The sequence below is a fragment of the Tenrec ecaudatus genome, chromosome 12, assembly GCF_050624435.1.
Source record: "Tenrec ecaudatus isolate mTenEca1 chromosome 12, mTenEca1.hap1, whole genome shotgun sequence".
Lineage (NCBI taxonomy): Eukaryota > Metazoa > Chordata > Mammalia > Afrosoricida > Tenrecidae > Tenrec > Tenrec ecaudatus.
In genome coordinates this window covers 14,910,913-14,933,747 of record NC_134541.1, presented here as the reverse complement: position 1 = coordinate 14,933,747, position 22,835 = coordinate 14,910,913, and the positions used below count along the sequence as shown (strand labels likewise).

Here is a 22,835-nt window from a genome sequence, read left to right as displayed (position 1 = left end):
AGAGAGGGGAAGGGAAGGAGGGATAGGGAACAGGGGAGGAGAGGGAGCCAAGGGAGATCTCTTGCTAAGCCAGGCCTATATACCTTTGGGGGAAGTGCAAGCCCACTAATTACAGGTAAAGACTTACGTCACAGGAAGGGGTTGCACTATGGGTTATACAGCAATGAGAGGGGGACAATCTAGGGATATACACACAATAGGAAGAGGGATTTGGGGTATACATGTGACAAGATGGGCAGATCCTAGATCCAAGATGGCAGCCTAACTGTGGATGTAACTGACCCGGTTTGGCCTGTTCCCTGGCACCATTGTCAGTAGGGTGTAAACTCCACCTACAGGAACCAAATCAGTGACTTGCAGATCTCTAGAGAGAACTAGCCGATTGTCCTTAGCGGCAGGGAGGGGGGCCCTACCCTAGTCTGGTGACTGACTGCCTCCAGGGAGGATGTCTCTATGCATCTGACCTCCCCCCATATGCTGGCCCAAAGCCCCTAATGTTTGGCATGTTTATTGGGGAGACAAAGCTGGGGAAAAGTCTCTTTATAATCCCACATCCTCTTTAGCGCCCTTCTGGTCAGAATCCTCAGAAAGTCTGTACTGTAAAGGGACGTGGGTGTGGTCTTGTGCCCTGGGGCATTGTGGGTGCTATATGTATGACAGCCTGGTGCAGTTTGGAGTGCTATGTTTGATGCTGCCTGGTACATTGTGGGTGCTCAGTATGAAGCAGCCTCTGGCACATTGTGGGGTACAATATATATGAAGCTGGCCGGTACATTGTGGTGCTGAATGTATGACAGACTGCGTGGCGTATGGTGGCTATGGTATGGGTAAAACGGACTGGCTCTTGCCCTGAGTGTGTAACGTTCTTTCTTGGGTGGCAGCAGGGCTTTCTCAATGCCCAGATGGTGGCCCAGCGGAGCCGGGAGCTGCTGAGCCATCACTTCCAGCAGCAGAGGATGGCCATGATGATGCAGCAGCAGCAACAGCAGCAGCAGCAGCAGGCCCAGGCCTTCAGTCCACCCCCTAATGTGACAGCTTCCCCCAGCATGGACGGGGTCTTGGGAGGAGCCGTGATGCCACAAGCTCCACCGCAGCAGCAGTTTTCCTACCCTCCCAATTACGGTACCGCTGAGTGACATGACCTCCCCCAGTAACGATGGGCCCATGCTTCACCCACTTGGCCGCATGCTACTGATTAACCAGGCCATGGCCAACAACCTCTTTGATTGCACAAGGCAGATGCACGTGTTTAGATATTTCTGGTAAAAACCACCTAGAGTGGGCATGGCATGGCATGGCACCAGAAGTATTGTGCTATAGTGACCCTTCCTCTTAGGCTTTTGGTTGGGAAGGATGACGTTTATTCGACGGTTTCTTCCTTTGGCATGTGCCACATAGCAGGACTAGACTCCCTGCTCGGTCAAATCGGGGCAAGGCCTTGGTGATCTGGATCCAGAGGCCCCAGGACGGTTGGTGGATTCTGGGGCGGGTGAGGACAATGCGCCCCGCCCTCTAAAGGGCTCCAGTAGGTGGGGCCCCACGGCACAGAAGCCCCATGAAGGACCCCATTCTGCAGTGTTGCTTGTCATTGTGCTGACATTGTCATGAGAAGCAAGAGCCCCCATCTGGTAGCACTTAGTACCTTGTGTCCCACCTCCACCTTTTTGTTTTAAAAAGCAAAACGAACAAAAACAATACAGAAAGCTGATATCCTGAGGACATTGTTTTTGAAAGTGTGGTTGTAAATTTTTTTTTAAAGGAATGGGCCAACAAGCTGATCCGACCTTTGGGCGAGTATCCAGTCCTCCCAACGCCATGTTGCCGTCCAGAATGGCTCCCTCCCAGAACCCCATGATGCAGCACCCTCAGGTGGCACCTATGTACCCGTCCTCTGAGATGAAGGGCTGGCCCTCAGGAAACCTGGCCAGAAACAGGTGAGGGGAACTCACAAGATTGGCACAGCTCGTGTGGATGGAGCAGTCTCCCGCCTGGGAACACATTCATTGGCTGGTCCAAACCGAGACGCCTCCGTTTTGCCCATGCCCGCTGGGGCACTGAGCAGACTGCTGTGAGAGTCGCCTTGGGGGATGAGGAAGGGCAGTTTGCCTTGGTCAGGTGGTGCCTGCTACATGACACAACCATGACGGCTGCATGTCAATCACTAGGCTGAGCCCAGAAGTAATTCCACTCCCTCTTTTTTCCCAGCTCCTTTCCCCAGCAGCAGTTCACCCACCAGGGCAATCCAGGGGCTTACAGCATGGTGCATGTGAATGGCAGCGGCGGTCACATGGGACAGATGACTATGAACTCCATGCCCATGTCCGGCATGCCCATGGGCCCCGATCAGGTATGGGTGCCCCAGCCCGCTCCTTGTTCAAAGTTCTGCTGCAGCTTACAGGGGTTAGGTAGACTTCACCTGAGGTGGTTGGCCATTAGGGTCCTTTTAGTGAGGTGGCAGCACTGCGAGCCTCATGTGGACGTGCGGGTGCCCCCGTTGTGCAGGACACAGGCCTTACACCTGCTTCTTTTGGTTTGACAGAAATACTGCTGACACCTCTGCCCCAGGCCCTCCAAGGACATCACTGCACAAGTGGCAGTGCACTTGCACTGTCCGGAGGGAGAGAATCATGGTTCAAGCCCCGGCCCTGGAAGACCAGCTTTCATCACCATCAAGGGCATTCCAAGGGATGTTGTGTGAGCAGGGCTGACATTTAAGCTGAAGTGCAATATCTACCCCTCCCCACCCCCGCTTGTGGCCCCCCCCACCGCCCCGTCTGTCACGGTGTTCAGAACAGACAGTTTCAGCATTCTGTCTCCAGGGATGCAGCTCTGGAGCCCCCATCAAGAAACCTTTGGAGTCCCTGCTTTCTGCCTTGATACCCAAAGTCCAGCACCAGCAGCCAGATGACACTGGAGAAACCACAAGGGATTAGCAGGGCACTCTCACCGGCAGTGTGGGACAAGGGCACAGGCTCCATCCTTCCAGTGTTGTCCCCATACTAAGGCCTTTTGTCCTGGATGCGGCATTGTCGAGTCGCTCAGCCCTTCCTGTCTAGGATCCCTACTTACCCGTGTCCTGTAGTGCGTGCTTCATCTCTAGGAATGGACCTTGACGTCAAGTGGCTTTGCAGAAGGAAGAGGAGATGACAGTATTTAATTGCAGCAGTAGCAAAGGTCCCACAAGCGAATGTGCAGGCGAGCGCACTTTATTTAGAAAGTAATGGAGAAATGCAATATTCTCGGTCTTGAGGAATGGTGAATCCCCCATCCCTGGTGGTTTTTTTTTTTTTTTTTTTGGCTAAACGAATCTGTTGAATGAGAATGGTGATTGGTTTTGAAAGTACTGGTGTCTCCCTTTGCCTCTAGGGGAGAGCAATAATGCTATTTGAAATGAAAACTTCAGCAGACCCAAGGCCAGGTACTACATTCTGAATCAGAATTTCGCAGTGTTTCTGTGACTAGATTTTCTGTGTAAATAGCACCTTTAAGATATTGTTATGTAAAGTATGTATATACCTCTTTTTGTAGGTCACAACAACTCATTTTTGCAGAGTTTGTGAAGCTAGCTATTGAACACTGTGGATTTCAATCAGCTCAGCGCGGTGAGGTTACAAGTGAGGTGCCTCCCCTCGGCCAGTGTTCCTTTCCCAGCCGTAGACACCCCTCCCGGTTCACCAGAAGGCTTTTTACAGAGATCATGTGTTTAGATGTTGGCAGTTAAAAAAAATTCCTCTATCAGAAGCACTTTGTTATTTTGGGGTAGGGGTCAGGAGACTAGAAATGGATGAACTTTTAAAGAAAACGTATAAATTTAGAAACAAAACAAAATAAAAAAGCCAATTTGACTAAGTTAAAATAAAGCAAGAAAGTCTCTTGGATTTTAAATGGTCCGAAAGGACTGCAAGCAATTCATAAGGGGTGGGTTTTAGCTAGTTCAGTGCATTGCCTTCTTATTACACCAAGGTAGGTGGGTCCAACTTGCCCACCTTCTGCCCAGCTGTCACTCGACAACATGGAGTCGAATCGGGCATCGCTGACACTGCAGAGCCAGTGTCCCTACTACTTCCTGCTGTTGCCGCTCTTTGGCACCTGCACCAGTCCGGAGGGAGGGGAACCAAGTTGAATCCTCTTCATCCCAGGTACGTTGGTGGTTCAAACAGTTGTGCGGATTTGGGTTTTTGGAACATTTAAGGTGTTGGCCTTGGAAGGGGCCCAGGTGGCTTCTATCCTTGAGGTCAGAAGTTGAGGACCGACCACCAAGCTGCTTCCTGGGAGAGAGCGGAGACGCTGCTCTGGTGGCGATCTGCTCTGTCCTCCATCCTGACGGCAGGCAGAGCCTGTGTGCCAGCCTTGGGATCATTTTCTAGCAATAATTGAAAGCCCGTTGTTTTCCATATAAAAAATGTTTAGCCAATATTTCTAGAAGTCTCTGAAGGTAAGACAGTTTTGACTTGCTTGTGAATAGTAAAGCCCCGTGTTTTCAGAACCACGCCCAGAATGGATTCCTCTCCCCATCGGCGTGCCCCCAGGTCTGAGTTTGCCTCTTTGACCTGACCCCTTCCCTTTCTTCCCTCACTGTCAGAAATGAGGTTCATTTTCAGATTTAACACCCCTCCCCCCAAGTCGCCCGTGTGCCTCAGATCACACAGGCTGCCTGTGGGTGACGGCCAAGGCCCCGCAAGGGAGAGCCGGGGCTTGACACACAGCTGAGCCCTGAGCATCCAAACCTCCTTACAGTCTTGTGAGCACACGTGTGTACGTGTGTGCGCACGTGCGTGTACTGGGGGCATAATGGTGCTCATACCCTCCTTTGACTTGATGAACTAGCATAACCCACGCCTTGTTTTGTGAGCCTCTCCCCTCAGCCCGACTGTACGCTCGCAGGAAGGCAGTGCCACCCCTTCTTCGACCAGAAGCGAAGTGGGGATGACCTTTTTCTATTTCCTCCCTGTTGCGTCTCTTGGTGCGCTGCCCTTCACCAGAGGCAGCCTGTGGGCGGTTGTGGGTTTCTACCTTCAGCGCGCCTTCCTCTCCCTTTTGAGTGATTCTCTTTGTACTCCTTGCCCGCCTACTCTCCTACTCTGCCCGTTTTTCTAAACTTAGATGTCCATCTCTGGGGCAAACAGTTTAATCTTTTCATCTGCTTTTAGAGTGTGGGGTATTTCCAGTACTTACTTTTTGCTGAATCCAAAGATAATATAAATACATATATATTTTATAAAGATGAAGCTGTTATAAGGGAGAAACCAGTTCTTCCTGTAGAGACAAATAGAAATGCAGTGTCCGTGTACCTGTCAGGGTGCCCCTTTGTCCATGAGTGTCCGCTTGGCGGCTGTAAATATCAGTAACCAGTGCTAGGGAGTTGGGCAGTATTCAACGTTTAGGGCAGTGGTTCTCAACCTGTGGGTGGCGACCCCTTTGGGGGGTTGAACCACCCTTTCACAGGGGTTGTCCGATTCATAACAGTAGCAAAATGAGTTATGGAGTAGCAACAAAAATAATTTTATGGTTGTGGGGGGTCACAACATGAGGAACTGTATGAAAGGGCTGAGGCAGGAGGAAGGTTGAGAACTACTGGTCTAGGGGAAGTTGGGGTGAGGCAAGTGGGATAGGCTTGGCAGGGACCTGCTGTCGAACCAGAATGGACGCCCAGTCACCTGTGTGCAGTAGCCATGAGCTTTGTTCCCACCGTGGGGTGGAGCCCATGGGCAGTGAGGACTGGAGGCATTTGCCAGCTCTCAGGCAACTAGTTCATCACAAGCAGGGCGCTTTCTTCCCTCTCCCCCTCTCCTCACAACCCCCCTCCCTGGATGAGATTTTGAAGATGGAAATGTCATTCTGAGAGCAATATTTAAATTCTCAGGAATTGACTGGAGTATGGAGAATGAATTCAGTTTCAACCAAGTTTACATGACGTGTTGCTTTCAGGCAGTCTCCACCATGCTGTGCGACAGAGGCTCTAGACTGCCCTCTGGGGGAGGCAGCGTGGGGGAGGGGTGGGTGGCTGTGGTTGCTCTGCCCATCGATTTGGATGTCATTGTAAATAAAGGTTTCTATTTAAAATTGCAGCCCAAGAGCTTGCTTGCCTTTTTGAAAAAATGAAGTCCCTGTTGGCTGGGGGTCAGGTGGAAGGCTATACAGGCCACTGTCAGCAGTTAGCCAGTTCACCCCTTGTGGGGATCCCTGCCCTATGGGTGTTTGGGACATGGACACCCTCTGTCCTTGTGTGAGGCCCGGTGGCTGAGGACCTTCTCTCGCTAGAATTCGGACAGCCAACAAACACTGCTCTCTACCAGAGCCGCCCACCTGGTGTGACTCGACTTACCTGGGAGGCCTCTGAAGAGCTTCTGTTAAAGCTTGCTAAGTGTGGCTTACAGATGACCCTCTGCTCCCATGTAAGGAGCCCTGGGTAGTGCAAGTGGTGAAGTGCTCACCCAGGACTGCAAGGTCCCCGGCAGTGACCGGCTCTGAGTCAAGGCATCGGGCCTCCTTTGGTTTTAATTCCCTTCAAAAGGCCCTCGACTCAGGGCATCTCCTCCCAGAAGGTGTCCACAGGTAGTCTGTTGAAGGGGTCTTTTCCCCTAAAACCAAAACATACCAAATAACTCCACGAATGGCCTTAGACACAGGGCTGGCCACTGGCACATGGGGCTTTGACCGTGGTTTGTATGACAATACTTTGACTACAAGATTTCCTTACAAAGAACAATTTCATTAGAACTTGGGACATACATCAACTTCATTTGTCTTCAGTACCATAGAAAAACATCAGTCCCAGGCTGGGCGACAGGGACGCCGAGCGGAATGGTGTGGGGCGGGGCAGACAGGCCTACAACTGCAAGGAGTGTTCGTTACACACACAGCTTACTGACACCCCCTGCGCTAGGAATCGGGGTGGTCTCGTTAGTCAGGTATCCCCCAGGAGTCCCCACATTGGTGACATCGAGATGTCATAGGTACAGTGAGGTCGGGGCTCTTGCGGTCAGCCAGTGGAGGGCCCCTCCATTTGTGCTGTAGCTTGGCGTCGCCATCTGCAGCTGTGAGCGGCCTCTGTCCATTTCTTGGCGACGAGCCGGAAGGAGGAGAGGGTTTCAGTTGGGATTGTTGTGCCCTTTCGATTTACAGGGGGAGTGGAAAATGCCAGTGACCCTTGGGGGCAATTTCCAAGGAGAGATTTCTGCATCCTCTCCCCTGAGAGAGCTCCTGTTAGTGGTGACTGATATGAACAGGCCTTTTGTGTGGCTGGTGAGGTACAATCCAAAGCAAAAGCAGGGACAAAAATGTACTTCCAGAAGCATCTCCAGGCCCGCGGTTATCCTGCAGAATTTGCCATGTGGACCGAAAGCCTCCCAGCAAGCAGCAAAGGTCTGTCTGCCTGAAATCCTGGGGGTTGGGGGGAGGGTCTTCACGTTGCTGGCTGGTCTTGGAGCCCCTCTGGGTGCGGAGGGCCGGCTCTCACTGCTTAGCCTTCCCAGCCTTCCCATAGCTGCCCCCTGAAGCAGAAAGCACTGGTTAGAGGTCATGGCCAGCCCCACAGCCAAACTGACTGGCATCCAGGGGCAGGCTGCTGAGAGAGGGGGTGGGGGACCTGGTCTTAGACTTTTACGTTCACGCTGCCAGCTGGCACGCAGGGCATGTCAGCCCTGGACAGGACTGTGACTTGAGGCTGTGAGTGGCCAGGGTTCTGTGCCTTAACACTTAATGCCCCGTCACAGCCCAGGGAGGGGGAGTCGAGGCTTTGCATGCACAACCCCCCCCCCCACACACACACACACCACCAGCCCTTGCAGAACCAGCCAGGAAGGCCCCGGGCACCCAACTCACATGGACTTGGAGGAGGGTTTCTTCATCTCAGGCCACTTGCGACGCTGAAAATGCCTGCGTTTGCCAGTGTTAAAGGGAGAACGAGTGGAGTGTTATCCATCACCAAGAACGCCACCAGGTCCCCACAGAACTTGTCTACAGCTGGTGACAGCTGTCCCCATTGGGTGGCCCAGACCCCTGCCTGGCCTCTGTAGACTTAGAACCAAGCCACGTACCTGTAATGCTCGTAGCTCCCTCCATCTTTAAGTCCTGAAAGAACGGGCAGAGAACACAACAGCGCAGACAGTTTAGGGCAGAAGTGACACACACACACACACACACGCCCTCTCTACCAATGTGGGCTGCTGTCCCCAGAAGAGCCCACGTGCTGTCAAGGTGTGTTTGCACACTAAGTGTTGGTTGAGTATACGGAAATCTAGTGAGACGGCGTTCTTCTCCTGGGAGCCCCTAGCAGTGCTTGACACGACCCTGGGGCTACCAGACCTTCCGGATGGCCGGTCTGTAGCTGGATCGCCCCATTCCTGGAGCACCCTGTGGAACAGAGACCATGCGCCTGCCACGCCCTTGCCACACGACTCACCCAGGTCCATGTTCCGGGTGCGGGGGTTGCACTGCTTGTAGCCCTCACAGCTCCTCAGCTCCATCAGCTGCAGGTGCAGCTGGTTCAGGACCTCCCTGTCCAGCGTGTTCACCGCATTCATGAGCTGCGGGGCAAAGGCAGGCTGCCAACAAGCTGAGACTGGGACCCTTGTGGGTGGGTGCTTGGCCACAGCAGGTGCTCACTACACAACATGGGAATGAGCGCCACCTCTGTGTACTTGGTGTTAAACTTGCATTTCCAAGCAGGCTACTCTAGTCCCTCTGTTCCTGGAATGTCTGTAAGCCCTGTCTTGCCTGGGAGCGTCCCCGGGGAAGCCACCAGCCCTTGGCACCACCATTTGTAAAATGCAGGGCTGAACTTCTGCCCAGGAGGAGAGCGGGCAGCCTGTTTGGCATTCAGAACAAAATATGTGAGAACAATGAAATGTTGCTGCTGACATGGACGGATGAGATTTCAGGCGTTTCTTGACATCAGCTCTCTGGCAAGGCCAAGTGCACAGAGCTGAGAAGCCCTCGCATTGCCTGCAGCAGTCACCATCTGCGCTTAGGAGGCTGCGGTGGGAGCAGGGTCGTCCAGGACACGGATGGGGAGACACACACACACACGGATCAACCCATCCCTCTGCTGCTGCTCCAGCTGCCCTACCTGGTAGGGGTCTGTGTTGAGGTCAAAGTACTCCAGGAAGCCGGTCGCAAATTCACAGAAGAGGAAGTTGTGGGTCTCGTTGATGGTCCGCAGGCACCAATACGTGTTGTTGTTGGCGCTGGTGCAGGCACAGAAGGGTCCCACTGCCGAGGGGAGGGGCTTAGGGGCGAGGTGCAGAAGGCCACAGGGAGCAGCCCCACCCACCACCGGCCCCGCCCACCACCCCGCTCACGGGTCCAGAGGGGCGCCGTCTGCCAGTGCTGGTTGTCGTGGGTGAAGCAGGTGAGGCCCGGCATGCTGCACGTGTCGTTGTTCTGCAGCCGCTTGAGCAGCTTGCGCAGCTTCTTCTTGCGCTTCTGCTCGCGCAATAGCCACACCTTGTCCTTCTCCTGCAGCCCCTTCCTGCGGCACAGCCAGCGCACCCTAGCACCTAGTGCCTGCCCCCCACAGCCCAATGGCTGGGTGGTCAGCCCCCCCAGAAGCGGAGCCTAGGGAGACAGGCTTGGGTCTAGACCCTGGGGAGCGGGGTCTACCCTGCACATGTGGGTAGACTGGCCTGAGTCAAGACTGCCTCCCTGGCAACAAAATCAGGGATGGGGAAGCCCCAGGGCTGGGCTGGGGGAGGCCAGCAAGAGAGGGGGTGGGAGGCTGACCAGTTGGCTTTAGGAGTGGGGTGTGGCCATGTGAGATCCTCCAAGGGCACCTGTCCTTACCTGAAGGGGTGCAGGCTGGAGCCCTTGTGCTTGAGGCGGCCTCTGTGCTGCTGGGTGTGGTAGCTGCAACAGACCCGGCCGGAGCTCAGCTACCTTCTTGGGGTGCTGCTACCCAACCACAGCCTCCCTAGGGTGGCCCTGCCCTGTGTTTGGCCTCAGCCTGCCCAGGTGGTGCCCACCCAACCCCACCCTCTGCTTGGTCAGGGGCCAGCACATCTTTTCTAGAAGCCACAGCTGTGCACACTAACACAGGAGCCCCCGGCTCTCTGAATTCAAGAACGAACACTGAGCTACACTACTGAGCCCCTTTCCAGTGTGGGCAGGTCACTGCCACCAGCCAGCAAGTTCTGCGGCCTGGTGCTGCCCCGCAGGCCGGCTGGGGACATGGTCTGCTTCCTGTCTGACTGGCAGCCTGGACACCACAAGCTGACAGGGAGGGAATAAATGATTTTTTTACCGAGTGGAGTTGATGGGCTTGGAAACAATGAGAGCAGCTTTCCAGGGTGCACTGCGCTCCCACGGTGGGCTCAGGAGGGACCTCGCCCCCTCCGGGGTGGGCAGCCTTACCTGAATTTGTGGCAGTCACATTCTTCAGGCCGCTTTTTCTTCAGGTGGCCTCGGACTTCCCGCAGGTTCTTAATTTTGTTCTGCAGGGTTTCGATCTGAGGAGCGAGCAGAGGAGGGCTGGCTTCGGGGCCTGTGCCCAGTCAGCGTGGCTGTCTGCCCACCAGGCATGCTCCATCCACGCCAGGGGCCCCGGTGGCCTCACCCACCACCAAGGATGCTATCTGACCCTTCCCCGGGTCTGGCCTCCCTGGCTCCCCAGCCTGAGCAGGTATCTGGCCCACCTCATGGTCGATGTGCAACTTGTGGTCTTTCCAAGCCTGCAGGGACTTGTACAGGAGCAGGTCACACTGGACGGTATCATTCTCTAGAATGTAGCACCTGCAGGAGACAGGCTCATGAGTGGCCTGGGGAGCCCAGAGGCGGCGGGCACCTCTTACCAAGGCCCCTCTGCCTGCCCCTCCCTCCCAGCCTCCTGGCCTCTCACCGATGTGTCACTCTAATGGGGTTGGGGGCCGAGTAGTCGGGAAGGCCGCCTGTGCCACTGAAGTCCCCAGTGTCCTGGTCATCCTGGTCTTCAGGGGCCCCTGCCCAGTGCCGCCTGGTGAGGTTGTGGGGCTGGGGCACATCCTCCAGGCCCACGTGGTACACCTCACCGTCCAGTTCCACAGCCACCGAGCGGATGGAGCGATTCCTCAGGTAGCTGGCCTTGTACTCTGCGGGCGGGGTGAGGTCCCTGGCCCTAGCATCACAATGAAGCCCTGTGCTGCCAGGGCACCTCCCTGTACACCATTCAACCACATCCCCACGGACAACCCCGGACGCGGACGATCCTCTGAGTTGTGCGTCCACTCCCCACCTCCTCGTTCCATCCCCCCCACCAGCTGCTGCAGTTGAGCGATCTCATGAAAACCCCACTGCCATCAGGTGGCTGCCAACTCCCAGGGACCCTACAGGACTGAGCAGAAATGCCTGAGAGTTTCCCAGACTGTAACCCTTTTCAGGGGGGAGAAAGCCTCATCTTTCACCCACAGAGCAGCAGGTGGTTTTGAACTGCCTACCTTGTGGTTAGCAGCCCCTTGCCTAACCCTGATATGCCAGCAGGGATCCCCATTCTGGCTCACAGTGACCCTCTTCAGGGTTTCTGAGGCTGTAAATTGTCACAAGAGCAGACAGCCTCATCTTTCTCCCTTGGGGCAGCTAGTGGCTTTGAACTACTAACCTGGTGGTTGGTAGCCCAACTTGTAACCCACCAGCCCCCAGGGTTCCTTGCAACATCTGGTCAAAATAAAACAAACTCATCGCTGTCTGGTCTAGGGGATGCATAGGGTTTTCTTGGTCACACATTTAATGGAAGCAGGTCATCAGGCCTTTCTTCCACAGTGCTGCTGGATGGCTTCCAAATGCCACCAGCCAACCATTTGTGAGCACCCCCCCCCCCCCAACCCCACCTCCAGCAGGCCTTCTTTGGGCCCTGAGGGTTTATTGGGAGAGTAAATGAATAAACACCAGCCCTCCTGGGCCTCTCTGCAGGCTCATCTCACTCCTGAGGCATGTGCTGGGGAGGAAGGATGGTGGGCCAGGACCCGACTATCATCCTTCCACACTGCGGTGACCCGGCTGTGTCATGAGGACTCACGGTGGAGCAGAGTCCCCTGCAGTTCAGGTGCTTTCTTTTGAAGGCCTCTGAGCCTTCTTAGGGGAGAAAAAAAAGCTTAATGGAGTCGTGACTTCCTATATTGTTTAAAGATCATCTACTGTGCCATGTACAGAAGAGAGATGTTAGCTGAGTAATTCAATCTGAGAACCAATGATTTCAGCCAGCTTAAAAAAATGAATTAATCAGTTTGTGAGGGGGCTAGGGGAGGGGAGTCCACCGGGGTCAGACTGAAGGGGGGACATGCATCCACACCACGAGGGAGGCATGCTCGCCCTTGGCTGAAGAGGAGGCCACTAGGCCGACCCCTTGACCCAACTTTGGTGATGCACCAGAGAATGACGGGTTACTTATCTTCAGGTCGGCGGTTCAAACCCACTCAGCAGGCTGCAGAAGGGAGACCTGCAGAGCCCCTTCCTCAGGGATTGCAAACCCTAAAGCCAGACCCACTGCCCCTGAGTCGGTTCACAGGGGCTGATGGGACAGGGGCACACTGCCCCGGTAGGTTCCCGGGGCTGTCAGACCGTAGGAGTTAAGAGCCTTGCCTTTCCCCTGTGGAGCGACTGGTGGTTTCGAACTGCTGACCTCATGGTGAGAAGTCTGAGGCATAACCCACGACCCACCATGGCTGTCTCCACAAAGACGACAGAGTAGAAAGCCCCTTGGAAAACGCCATGCCGCTGCTCTGCTCTGTCCCGTGGGACCGCTGTGGATTGGCATCAGCGATTTGGGTTTTCACAGGGGCCCAAGAAAGGAGCAGCCGGGGGCAGTGCCTGGCTCTGGAGAGGCCAATCATGGCCACCTGCCCAGGCCTCAGCAAGACCAAGTCCTCCTGCCGGGGAACCCTGGTCCTCTCACCGCTCCCTGCGCCTGTGCTGACCGGGCGCAGGCCCAGCTCCCCTCACAGTAAGAATGACTCTTTACAGAGTTTCATCCAGTCGTTTCTCAGGCACGCTGGTGGCCTAGTGGTTCCACCCTGGGATGCTGGCTGCAAGGTCAGCAGTTTCTACTCTTAGAAAGGTGACAGTCTCAGAAGCCCCCACTTCTGCTCCGAAACAGCTTCCTCTTGTCCACAGCGATCCAGCCTAGCGCTTCTCCCGCTCTGGGGCCCTTTCCTCACAGCTGAGCATTTTTGGCCCAACTCAGGCCCCCTCCTCAGCCCCACCCCCCACCCTCCATAAGCCTCTTCGCCTGCCCTTCAGCTGCATCTGCAAACCCCCCTTCTCCACTGGACGGGACAGGGGGTGTGGGTGTGGCCCGTGTTCCCGGAACATCCCAGAATGTTCTAGAACAGCCCGGTCCCTGGTGGGAAGGTCAGTGGCCTCTCTCCGCGACACTTACTTTTCTTGAAGAGCTTTTTCCGACGCCCAGCCAGGCTGAGCTTGTAGTGGATACGGTCGCAGGTGCAGGCCTCGCCACCGCTGCTGCGCCCGTAGTACTTGGGCACCAGGTTGGAGAGGGCTCTGCTGTCGCCCCCCGGCCCCCCGGGGCCTTTGCACTTGTGCAGCTTCAGCTTGCCCGTGGCGTCCTCCACACACTGCCACTTCTGCAGGACATGCAAGGCTCCAGTCGCCAAGGCCATGGCCACCCGCCCCCCATGGCCTTTGTCCGGCTGCCCAAGGCCTGGGGTCTCCCTCTCAGCATTCCAGAGTTCTGCCCAAGCCCCCCAAGGGAACTTCAGGCAGTGTGATGTCAGAGAGGGCCCAGGGCCCACCCGCAGCACCACGCCCCCCCCGAGGCACCTCACCTGCCCCAGCTGCTCGCAGGCCGTCTGGTACTCGGTGCGCTGACACAGGTCCTTCACGCGCTGGTACTTGGGCAGGAAGTTCTCCTCCTGGCCGTCCACCTTGTCGCTGCTCTCCCGTTTGTGGAGCAGTTTGCTGCGGGCGGTGGGTGGGCGGAGAGTGAGCTGGCTTCATAGCAACCGGGCTCAGCCCAGACTCGGTGGTCCCCGCCATCCTGCTGCCCTCCGTCCTCCCTTAGGCTCACCGGGGGGACTCCCCGCACCATCCGCCAGCCCCTCTCCTGACTTCTACCTGGGCAGCAGGATGTGCCCGCTAGTGCTTGCCACCCTCCCAGTCCCCGCCAGCCGTCTCTGACGCACACATGGGACTCCTGTGTCCGCCAGGAGACTGTGTGCCCCAGCAGCCTGGTGGCTGGTTTCGGAAGGAGACTGCCAGGCCCTTTCTGCTAGGAGTGGGCAGTGTTCACCATCGACAGTCTCCTTGCCGACCACTCACAGCTCAGCCCTCTACGGCCCACTTGGCTCTGGACCATCACAGGCACCTCCTTGCTGTCTCCAGTGCTCCCACCCTCGCAGGGCTGTCAGCAGGCCTGTCCTCAGCCAGCCTTGCCTTGCTGCTGCTCACGCCTGCAGCCACACTGGCCTCTGGGAGCCTAACATGCCTGGAAGGTACCCCCTCTGCCCCCCTCCCCACGGGCTGCGTCTATGGGGACACCTCCCTTTGGAGTCTTCTACCAGGGCCACTTTCTCGATGGAAGTGGAATGGCTTCCGCTCAGCTCTGACCCTGGTGACGTGTGTCACAGGGAGGATTGCCCCGTAGGGGGCTTTGGGCTGATGGTGCAGGAGGCCCACTGCCAGGCCTCGCTTCCACGGCACTGCCAACCTTCAGGCCGTGGTTATTGCTGGTGCCTGTCGCTGGTGTGCTTCCGACTCAGAGGGACCTATGTGACTCAGGAATCACTGCGCACAGGGTTTTCTGGGTCGTTAATCTTTACAGAGCAGTCTGCCTCCCCAGGACCCCAGGGTTAGCTCCGTGTAGGACGCCTGTCGACCACAGGGCTTCCATGGGGCAAGGGAGCATGCACACGGTGGGACCCCGGTAGCAGGTCCCATCAAGCTCCCAGCCATCAGGTCCATTCTGACTCACAGCGATCCTAAAGAACAAAGTCGAACTGCCCCTGTGGGTTCCTGGGACTGTAACCCTTTACCCAAGTAGAAAGCCTCATTGTTCTCCTGCAGAGCAGCAGGTGGTTTAGAACTGCTGACCCTGTGGTTCGCAGCCCGATGCCTAATACAGTCTGCCACCAGGGCTGCCCACGTGGCAGGCAAGGCAGTGATTGTCTTTCTCCTGCCCTGTAGGGTGCTGCTGGACTGGGGTGCTGGCATTCAGGAGGGCTGCCGGTGGCTTCACCACTCACCCTCTCTCCACCAGGAAGGAGTCCCGCCAGACCCGAACCTTCTTTTTCAGATGGAACCTGGAAGAAATCACAGCTTCAGCTTCTTGTTCACATGGGGGTCTCACAACCCCCACCCTACCCCACCCCCGGGCACAGATGGCTAGACCCCAACACAGGTCTGGGGCCCTGAGACCAGCAGGCTAAGCATGACCACTCCCCCCACCCGCCCCAAGTAGGGTATCAAGGCATGTTGCTGCTGTCATCGATGTGAGCTCTTGGTCCACAGGGTTCTTGTGGAAGGATTTCAGGTCCTTCCCAGACCCTCAGCCTGGATGGTCTGTGGACACACATGTGCTAGCTGTGTCCACCAGGACCCTCTCAACGCACTGGTCTGGCCAGGAGCCATTGGTGTGATGCCAACTCAGGGCAGATGGCTCGTAGGGAAAGACAGGCTTTCCCTTTGAAGTAGATTAGCCAGACCTTTCTTCTAGCACACCCAAGGGGCCTCAGCCTCTAACCTTCAGGCAGGAGCTGAGCACGTGCCTCACTATGCCAGCCACAGACTCCTCTTATAGACACAGAGGGCAGGTCCAAATTGCTCCCTCGGGTGTCCGTGTGGGTGGCCTGCTGCTTCTGGAGCCCCACGGCTCCCACTCTGTATGGCAGGGTCTCCCCTCCATTCAGCTCAGCACCGAATGAAGTGGGGCTTCGCTCCAGGCTAATGGCTGTGTTTTGGGGGGGATCTTCCTGGATCCCTCACAGTATGATCTGGGCAATTTCCAGGTGCATGCCCTATGACCTCACACTGTCCTTTCTGCAACCCAAATGGGGACTCTGAGGCTGGGCTAATCAGAAGTCATCGCTCCTGTCTGAGGGAAGAGGTTAAAGGGAGGGGTCCCCCACAGAAGCAATTCTTAAACCTGTTCTACTCTCTACCCTTTTTTGCCTGAGAAATTGACAACACAGGCAAATGCTACCACATATCTCCCATTTGTAACGCGTTGGATTTGGAATTCCATTTTGGAGGTGTGTGTTCAGGAATCTTTTGCTGTTGCCAAAATGTTCATGCCCCCATTTGGTAACCCCCACCCCACGCCCTCAGGGTAACCAGAAGGGGTCGCCAGACGCTGGGTCCCCTGGAAGTCACAGAGGAAACCTTGCAGGCACCAAGAATTACAGCACCTTGGGGCTTTTAGCCTGGCAGCAATTCCAGACACGGCCACCAGATGTCACCGCTGCCACACTAGTGGCTGTTCTCCCTGGATTTCCCACCTGTTCTTACCTGCTGCCCTTCCCTTTCCTGCCTCCTAAGAAATACGTCCCCATGGGCAGTAAATACGTCCCCATGGGCAGTAAAGCCAAGGACACTCAATCAAGAGTGTGGCCTCTGGTCTAGCATCTGACCTTCTGCAAGTCCCTCACTAGCTAGCCTTTCCCTGCTGGATTGGGCCCAGCCACTGAGGACAGTCAGTGTGCCCGCCCCCTGGCCGCTGTCAGGGTCACGACGACAGTGCCCAGTAAGTGGGCCTGCGGTGTCCAGGCCTGGGAGGGTCGTGGCATTCTGGCAGGGGTAATGGAGTCTTGAAGAGGGGACACCTTTCTTCCCGTCCCTCCCATGGAGTGGGGACCTAAGAGCCCGTGGCCTCCCATCACCTTCCTCACCGGTTCACGGGCCTCTCCGTGTCCAGCAGCTTGAGGATGGACTTCCCGTCCATGTCGGTGGGGATGTCCAGGCCTGCGATGTCCAGGATGGTGGGAGCCAGGTCGATGTTGAGGACGATGTGGGGGTTCCTGGGGAAGGAGGAAGGGCAGGGACTCGCCACCTGGGCAGGGGTGACTGACCTCACTTAGGAGGGGGCCACCTGGAGGAGGGAGGGAGGTCGGTCCCCACGCTGTGACCTTGAGCAAGAGGAATGCTGCTGGAGACCCTCCCACCCTCCCCAAGGGGCTTGCAAGCCTCGACCTTCTCTCCCTCCTGGCCTCTGCTTGGCCCTCTTGTGCCAGGAATGCCCTCCCTGCCCACTGTGACCTGAGCAGAGGTCCCATCAGGACCCCCATCACTGCAACCTGCCCTTCCTGGACCCTCACCTCGGCCTCTGAGCAAGCCCGGGCCCTGGTCTCTTCCTCCTGCCTCGGGGCAGGGCTGGAGTAGGGGGTGGTCCCCAGGCTGGCACAGAGGCTCCCTGCTAGACCCAGCTATGGCCACATGGTGGGGGGTGCTCCTAGCCAGCCCCCACTCTGCCTGCTGGGCCCCAGGCAGGCTCTTTGACTGCGACCATCTGTTTGAACCGGATGGTTCCTGGGGCATCGTGGTAATGCACTTGGCTGCTAACTGTCCAGTGGAGTCTCAGGGGAAAGATGTGCTCTCGAGTCCCGTAAACAATCAGTCTCAGGTACGTCCAGGGGCAGTTCTACTCTGTCCTGGAGGGTGGCTACCAGTGTTCAGCATCCACCCAGTGGCAGTGAGTGTGGGGTGGGTCCAGCCACTGTTGGTGGCGGGCCGCTCCCTCCCTGACAGCGGGGTAAGGAGTGCGCCAGGACCCTCTGGGGACACTCAGTCCCTGTTTCAAACCGTCTCTGGGTGTCTCCTGTGCACAACCCAGGGAGGGACTCGGCTGCGAGGCCGGCCTGAGCCAGAGGAGTGGGGTGGGGGACACACTCACAGTGATCCAGCCTCCACGTTGGGGCCCCGCACGTAGAAGGGGACCCTGATGTCGAACTCATAGGGCATGGACTTGCCCTTCACCAGGCCGAACTGGCCGATGTGGTAGCCGTGGTCTGCGGTGTAGACGATGTAGGTGTTGTCCAGCTCGCCCGTCTCCACCAGCATGTTGTAAATCTGCAGCGCAGGTGACCGGGGACGACACGGGGGTGACGGGGGTGGAAGGGCTTGGGGGTGCCGAGATCAGCGTTGATGAGGTGCTCTCCCCTCCAATATCACCTAATAACGACTGGGGGGCCACCCTATTTAGAACAACCCTGCCCCGTTTCCTGCCTCCAGCCCCCTCTCCTCTCAATGCCTGCAGGTGTCGGGGGCCAGGGGTCGGGCCTGGGTCCTAGCAACCCCACGTGACAAAGGGTTTCCTTCACCAGCACATCGAGGAGCAGACGGCCAGGCCTTTCCCCTGGGCAGCCCGGGGGTGATGGGCTAGAACCACCAACGTTGTTAGCAGCCGAGCACTTCACCACTCCATCAGCTCTTACAGGACCTACTTCTTTGTTTGTCCCTGGCTCCCAGTGCCAGGATGTCAGCCCCCACTAGGCAAAGGCTCTTGGTCTTTTGCTCCCCGCTGTGTCCTATGTGAGGAGCCCAGTGGGGCAGTCGTTAGGTCTTGGGCTGTGATCCCATGGTCGGCAGTTCAAACTACCAGTAGCTCGGCGACCACTCCTGTTACAGTTACACTCCTACTGAGTTAGTTACACTCCTGTTACAGTTACAGTCTCGGACACCCACGGCGGCAGGCTTTTGAGTCAGCACCGACTCCACGGCAGTGTTTGGTTTTTGGTTTCTCATGAACTTGGGGCTCCCGCCCGCACTGCTCGCTGGCTGGCTGGCTAGATGGCTGGATGGAACTGCGTGCTCAAAAATGACTTTCATTGCCATGCAGTTCAATAGCCAGGAGCCTGTTTTTATATCTGCCGTGGGCATCACCCAGCCCCAACGGGGTGGCGCCGACCCATGCCACCCCATAGATGGGTGAGCCGTGGCCAGCAGTCACCAAGGACCACATGTCGGATGCGTCCACTGACTGACACGAGACGCCCTGCAGAGAGAAGGGGGGCTGAGGGTGCTGCCTGAGGGCGGGGGCTTTCCTCCTTGGTGGGAATGAGAATGTTCCCACACTGGTGAGGGAGATACCTTGCGACCATAGGACAGATCACCGAGCTATACCCTGGAGCAGGTGACAAGGAGGTCAACTGCATGCAGTGCGGACCGCGTCTCATTACGCTTGCCTCCGCCGCCGGAGTCATATAAATCTAGAGGGGAGACTCCCGGGGCTCAGCGCTCTCAACTGCCCACCCACCTCTGCTGCCAACTCTGCCCACCCGTCCACCCTGCTGACGACCAGGAGGGGTCCCGAGTGACCGCCAGGAGGAGAGCATGTGGAAGTGGTGGCCAGTGTCTGTGCATGCGCCACTGTGTGTGTGTGTGTTTGTGTGTGTCTGACAATGTCTAGGTATATGTGTATACGTATGTGTCAGGCTGCCTGCATGGGTAGAGGTGTCAGTGTGTGTCTGTGCACGGGTGCGTGCGTCTTACCGTCTCCATGGAGTCGTCCACGGACATGAGGGTCTGCAGGCGCTTCCGCTGCAGCATGTTGGTGAAGTCCATGTGGATGGGCTTCATGGGCCCGGTGTAGCGCATGATCCAGTGCTTGTCGGGGTTGGGTGCGTAGTTGTAGCTTGGCGTGCTGTTGGGAAAACACACACAGCAGTCAGGCCACGGGGCCTGGGCTGTCCAGCAAATGGGGGTGGGTGTCAAGACTCTGCTAAGCGGTGTCCTCTGTGGGGCCCAGCCTGGGAGGCTGGATCAGGCGCAGCTTTCAGTGGCACTGAGCCATGGCCAGAGCCTCCGCAGCCCCTGCCTGCATCCACGGGCCAGCCTTCCGCAGGTGCCTTACTGAGCCCCTCCCTGGAACCCGCTCTCTCTTGAGAAGGGAGGTTTGGGTTAAAAGGCCAGCTGTAATTCAGTTCCTACTGGGTTTCTTTTTCAGTTTCCAAGGCGATTGGCAGCCCCGGTGGCACCGTCCAACTGCTAACCATAGGTTGGTTCAAACCCATTGGCCACTGTCTGAGAGAAAGATGAGGCCGTCTGCTCCGGTAAAGATTTAGTCTCAGAAACCACAGGGCGACTCTGACTTGGAATTGAGTTGGTGGCAGTGGGCTTGGTTTGGGGCAGTCATGGCGGAGGATAGGGCACCCCAGTAGCGTTGTGGGTTACGTGGTGAACTGCTAACCAGAAGCCTGAGGGTCGGAATTTACCAGCCGCTCCAACGGAGAAAGACAAGAGGTCCTTTGCTGTCATGAAGATTTTCAGTCTCGGAAGCCCACAGGGCAGGTCTACTCCGTCTTGGGCCAGGGTGAGTCAGAATCAACTTTATGGTAATGAGTTTGTTTGTTTTCATGGCAAACGGCACGAGTTTGGTGGTCGAAGTAAAGACCTAACCACCACCAGTCACCCTGGAGTCGGCGTGCTTCAGGGCAGAACGGTACTCCACAGCTTTTAAAAATGTGGGCTCTTTTGGCCGGGAGGTCACCAGGCCTTTCTTCCGAGATGTCCTGGGTGGATGTGAACCTCCGGCTCTGGCTGGCAGCCGAGTGTGTGCAAAGTCTGGGCCTGGCCGGGGCTCTGTGGTGAAGGTAGGTCGGTTGGGGTAGAAGAAAAAGCAAACTGGTAAGTAAGCAGGGAAGAGTTATCATGAGGGAGTGTCACAGCCCTCCTCAGGAGCCTGGTGGTGTCGGGGGTTACGCATTGGGCTGCTAACTGCAAGGTCAGCAGTTCGAAACCACCAGCCGTTCTGAGTGAGGAAGACGAGACTTTTGACCTCCACAAAGGGCTGCAGTCTCAGACACTCACAGAGCAGCACTATCTTGTCTTCAAGGGTCGCTGTGAGTCAGAAGGGACCCGATGGCAGGTTTTTGTTTGCTCACAATCCTAGTGTCAGTTTCATGTCCCAGGTCACCAGGGAGATCTGGGTTTCTGGGACCCACTGAAGGCCTCATGGGCTGGGCAGCCACTGAGTCCTGGCACGGGGCCAAGCGTCACTGCTGATGGCAAATGGGGCAAGAAACGGGACCTCGTGACAGGCCCTGGGCGCTCAGCGCGTTGTGGGTGTGGCCCCAAGGCCCATGTGTGTCACCCCACTACTTCGGACAGTTTCCTTGATAAAATACTCACATACCTTACACTGCCGTCGTTAGATCGCTTTAAGGAAGAGTTGTGTATACAGCATCGCCGTCCATTTTAGCACACACCTCTTGCTCCCCATCCCCCTGCCCCCCACCCCATGTGTCCCCGATAATCCACTGCAGCAGTTCCCCTCTCTGCATCCACTCCTGAACGTGGGTTTCAGGAAGAGGAGAACACGCCCGAGCAACGAAGGACAAATCAGACAAAACAGGAAGAAGATACTCATCACAGTGACACGTAGACAAAAACAGAGAGACAAGACCATCAACAATATTTTAAAAGCCAGAGAAGAAATCCCTGTTGTGGAACAAGCGAGAAATACTTTCGCCTAGAGCAAATTCAGGTTGGCTCAGGAGGGAGGTCACCGGACCAAGTATCCTATTACACGTGGTTCGATCACCCTCATCAAGTTCACAATCTTCTCTGTGAAAGCGATGGAGTCCCTCGCCTGGGGCTGGCGGGGATCTGCCTAGATGCTCTGCAGATGGATTTTGGGCTCCCACTGTCACCCCAATTACTTCGCACGGCAGTCCTGGGAGCAGGCCCCGTCTTCGCTCTCCCTGTGTGAGGGGTGGGGGCACTGGGAGCCAGGGAGGGGAGCTGACTTGTCACAAGCAGCACTGGGCTGTGAGTTCTCAGCGTCCACCCTCGGGAGCTGACGTGGCCTGTGGGGAGACCCTCACAGCGAGGGGGGGCTCTGCGGGAGGACGGAGCGGCGAGAACACAGCTCGGGACTTACTGGCTTTAGAATCTCTCAGCACTGGAGCAAACCCAGAGCAAACCAACATTTCCCGTCTTACCTAAGTGTACGCCCCCCAGCCTGCGGAGCGCCCTCGGGGGACACCTCATGGAGGAGAGATGTTGTATTTAAAACCCCCTCACAACACGGGGGGGCCTGGTCACGTAGGTTACGTGTTCGCCTGTTAACCCCAAGCTCAGCAGTTCTAGACCAGCAGCCTCCCTGTGGAAGAGAGGCGGCCTTCCACTCCCGCAAAGTGGTACAGGTTGGGAAACCCACAGGGGCAGTGCAGAGTCGCTGTGAGTCAGAGCCCTGTGCTGCGTGAGCACGGACGGGTGAGGTGGCCTACACTGTGTGCCAGGTGGAGGAATTCCATTTTCTCGCTGACTTTTCAAAGCCCTTTCATGCACTTTCACCCAAAAAGAAAATAAAGAAACCCCCCCCCCCCCCAATGTGGACAGCGCTAGCCCTGAGCTAGACGACATTCAAGGGGCAGTTCCCCCGTCAGAGCTGGGGACAGAGGGAGAGTGGTGTTAGAGGCCAGGGGCTTGGTGGAGATGAGAGGGGAGACATGCCTTCCCCGTGGACCCCCTCCAGATCATAGTGCCGCTGTGCTCCTGGGTCGATACTGAGACCCTGGGTGACAGGATCCTAAAACCCAGCTCACACTGAGCTCTAAAGGGTTCCTGAGACTCAATCTTTATGGGAGCCGACGGGCTGGTCTTTCTCCTGAGGAGGGGCTAGTGGGTTTGCAGCCACTAAGTTGACCGGGTCCTGCGTCTTCTGCGGGAGAGCAGCTCAACTCTCCCGGTGCGCGGCCCTTGTCCTTGGGGCTCCCGGCTGAGGGTGGTGCAGACGGAACCCCCCCAGATATGAATTGTAGCCGCCATCCCAATCTGTTAGAAGCTCCCCAGTGTGGGGCTAACCAGCACCACCTCCAGAATCCAAGGAGCGGCGGGTTCACAAAAGGGCCTGGAGAATGCTCTGTCCTGCTGGGTGGGTGGCAGGAGCGTGACCGCCCTGGCCCACACATAGGACG

General features: G+C 56.7%; 2 protein-coding genes across 9 annotated transcripts in view; one reads left to right on the top strand and one right to left on the bottom strand.

The window, feature by feature from the left end:
- NCOA3 (nuclear receptor coactivator 3) overlaps nt 1-6,067 on the top strand; it is a 150,356-nt gene extending 144,289 nt beyond the window's left edge. For 2 of the 7 annotated variants that reach the window (XM_075528633.1, XM_075528632.1), the window contains 4 exons: nt 882-1,122; nt 1,760-1,934; nt 2,206-2,347; nt 2,540-6,065. In XM_075528633.1, coding sequence (XP_075384748.1) covers nt 882-1,122; nt 1,760-1,934; nt 2,206-2,347; nt 2,540-2,551 — 570 coding nt within the window. In that variant the 3' untranslated portion in view covers nt 2,552-6,065. Of the gene's footprint in view, nt 1-881; nt 1,123-1,759; nt 1,935-2,205; nt 2,348-2,539 lie in introns of all 7 variants that reach the window. The other 5 variants (XM_075528639.1, XM_075528636.1, XM_075528637.1 and 2 more) reach the window with 5 other exon arrangements.
- Nucleotides 6,068-6,691: 624 nt separating this feature from the next.
- The window catches only part of SULF2 (sulfatase 2), a 105,621-nt gene continuing 89,477 nt past the window's right edge, over nt 6,692-22,835 (bottom strand). For both annotated transcript variants that reach the window (XM_075528641.1, XM_075528640.1), the window contains exons 6-21: nt 19,408-19,558; nt 17,810-17,985; nt 16,809-16,937; nt 15,168-15,224; nt 13,752-13,884; nt 13,346-13,550; nt 10,835-11,063; nt 10,632-10,728; nt 10,351-10,445; nt 9,784-9,846; nt 9,303-9,472; nt 9,071-9,213; nt 8,405-8,528; nt 8,040-8,073; nt 7,825-7,878; nt 6,692-7,493 (exon numbers count right to left, since the gene is read on the bottom strand). In XM_075528641.1, coding sequence (XP_075384756.1) covers nt 7,463-7,493; nt 7,825-7,878; nt 8,040-8,073; nt 8,405-8,528; nt 9,071-9,213; nt 9,303-9,472; nt 9,784-9,846; nt 10,351-10,445; nt 10,632-10,728; nt 10,835-11,063; nt 13,346-13,550; nt 13,752-13,884; nt 15,168-15,224; nt 16,809-16,937; nt 17,810-17,985; nt 19,408-19,558 — 1,891 coding nt within the window. In that variant the 3' untranslated portion in view covers nt 6,692-7,462. The remainder of the gene's footprint in view (nt 7,494-7,824; nt 7,879-8,039; nt 8,074-8,404; nt 8,529-9,070; nt 9,214-9,302; nt 9,473-9,783; nt 9,847-10,350; nt 10,446-10,631; nt 10,729-10,834; nt 11,064-13,345; nt 13,551-13,751; nt 13,885-15,167; nt 15,225-16,808; nt 16,938-17,809; nt 17,986-19,407; nt 19,559-22,835) is intronic.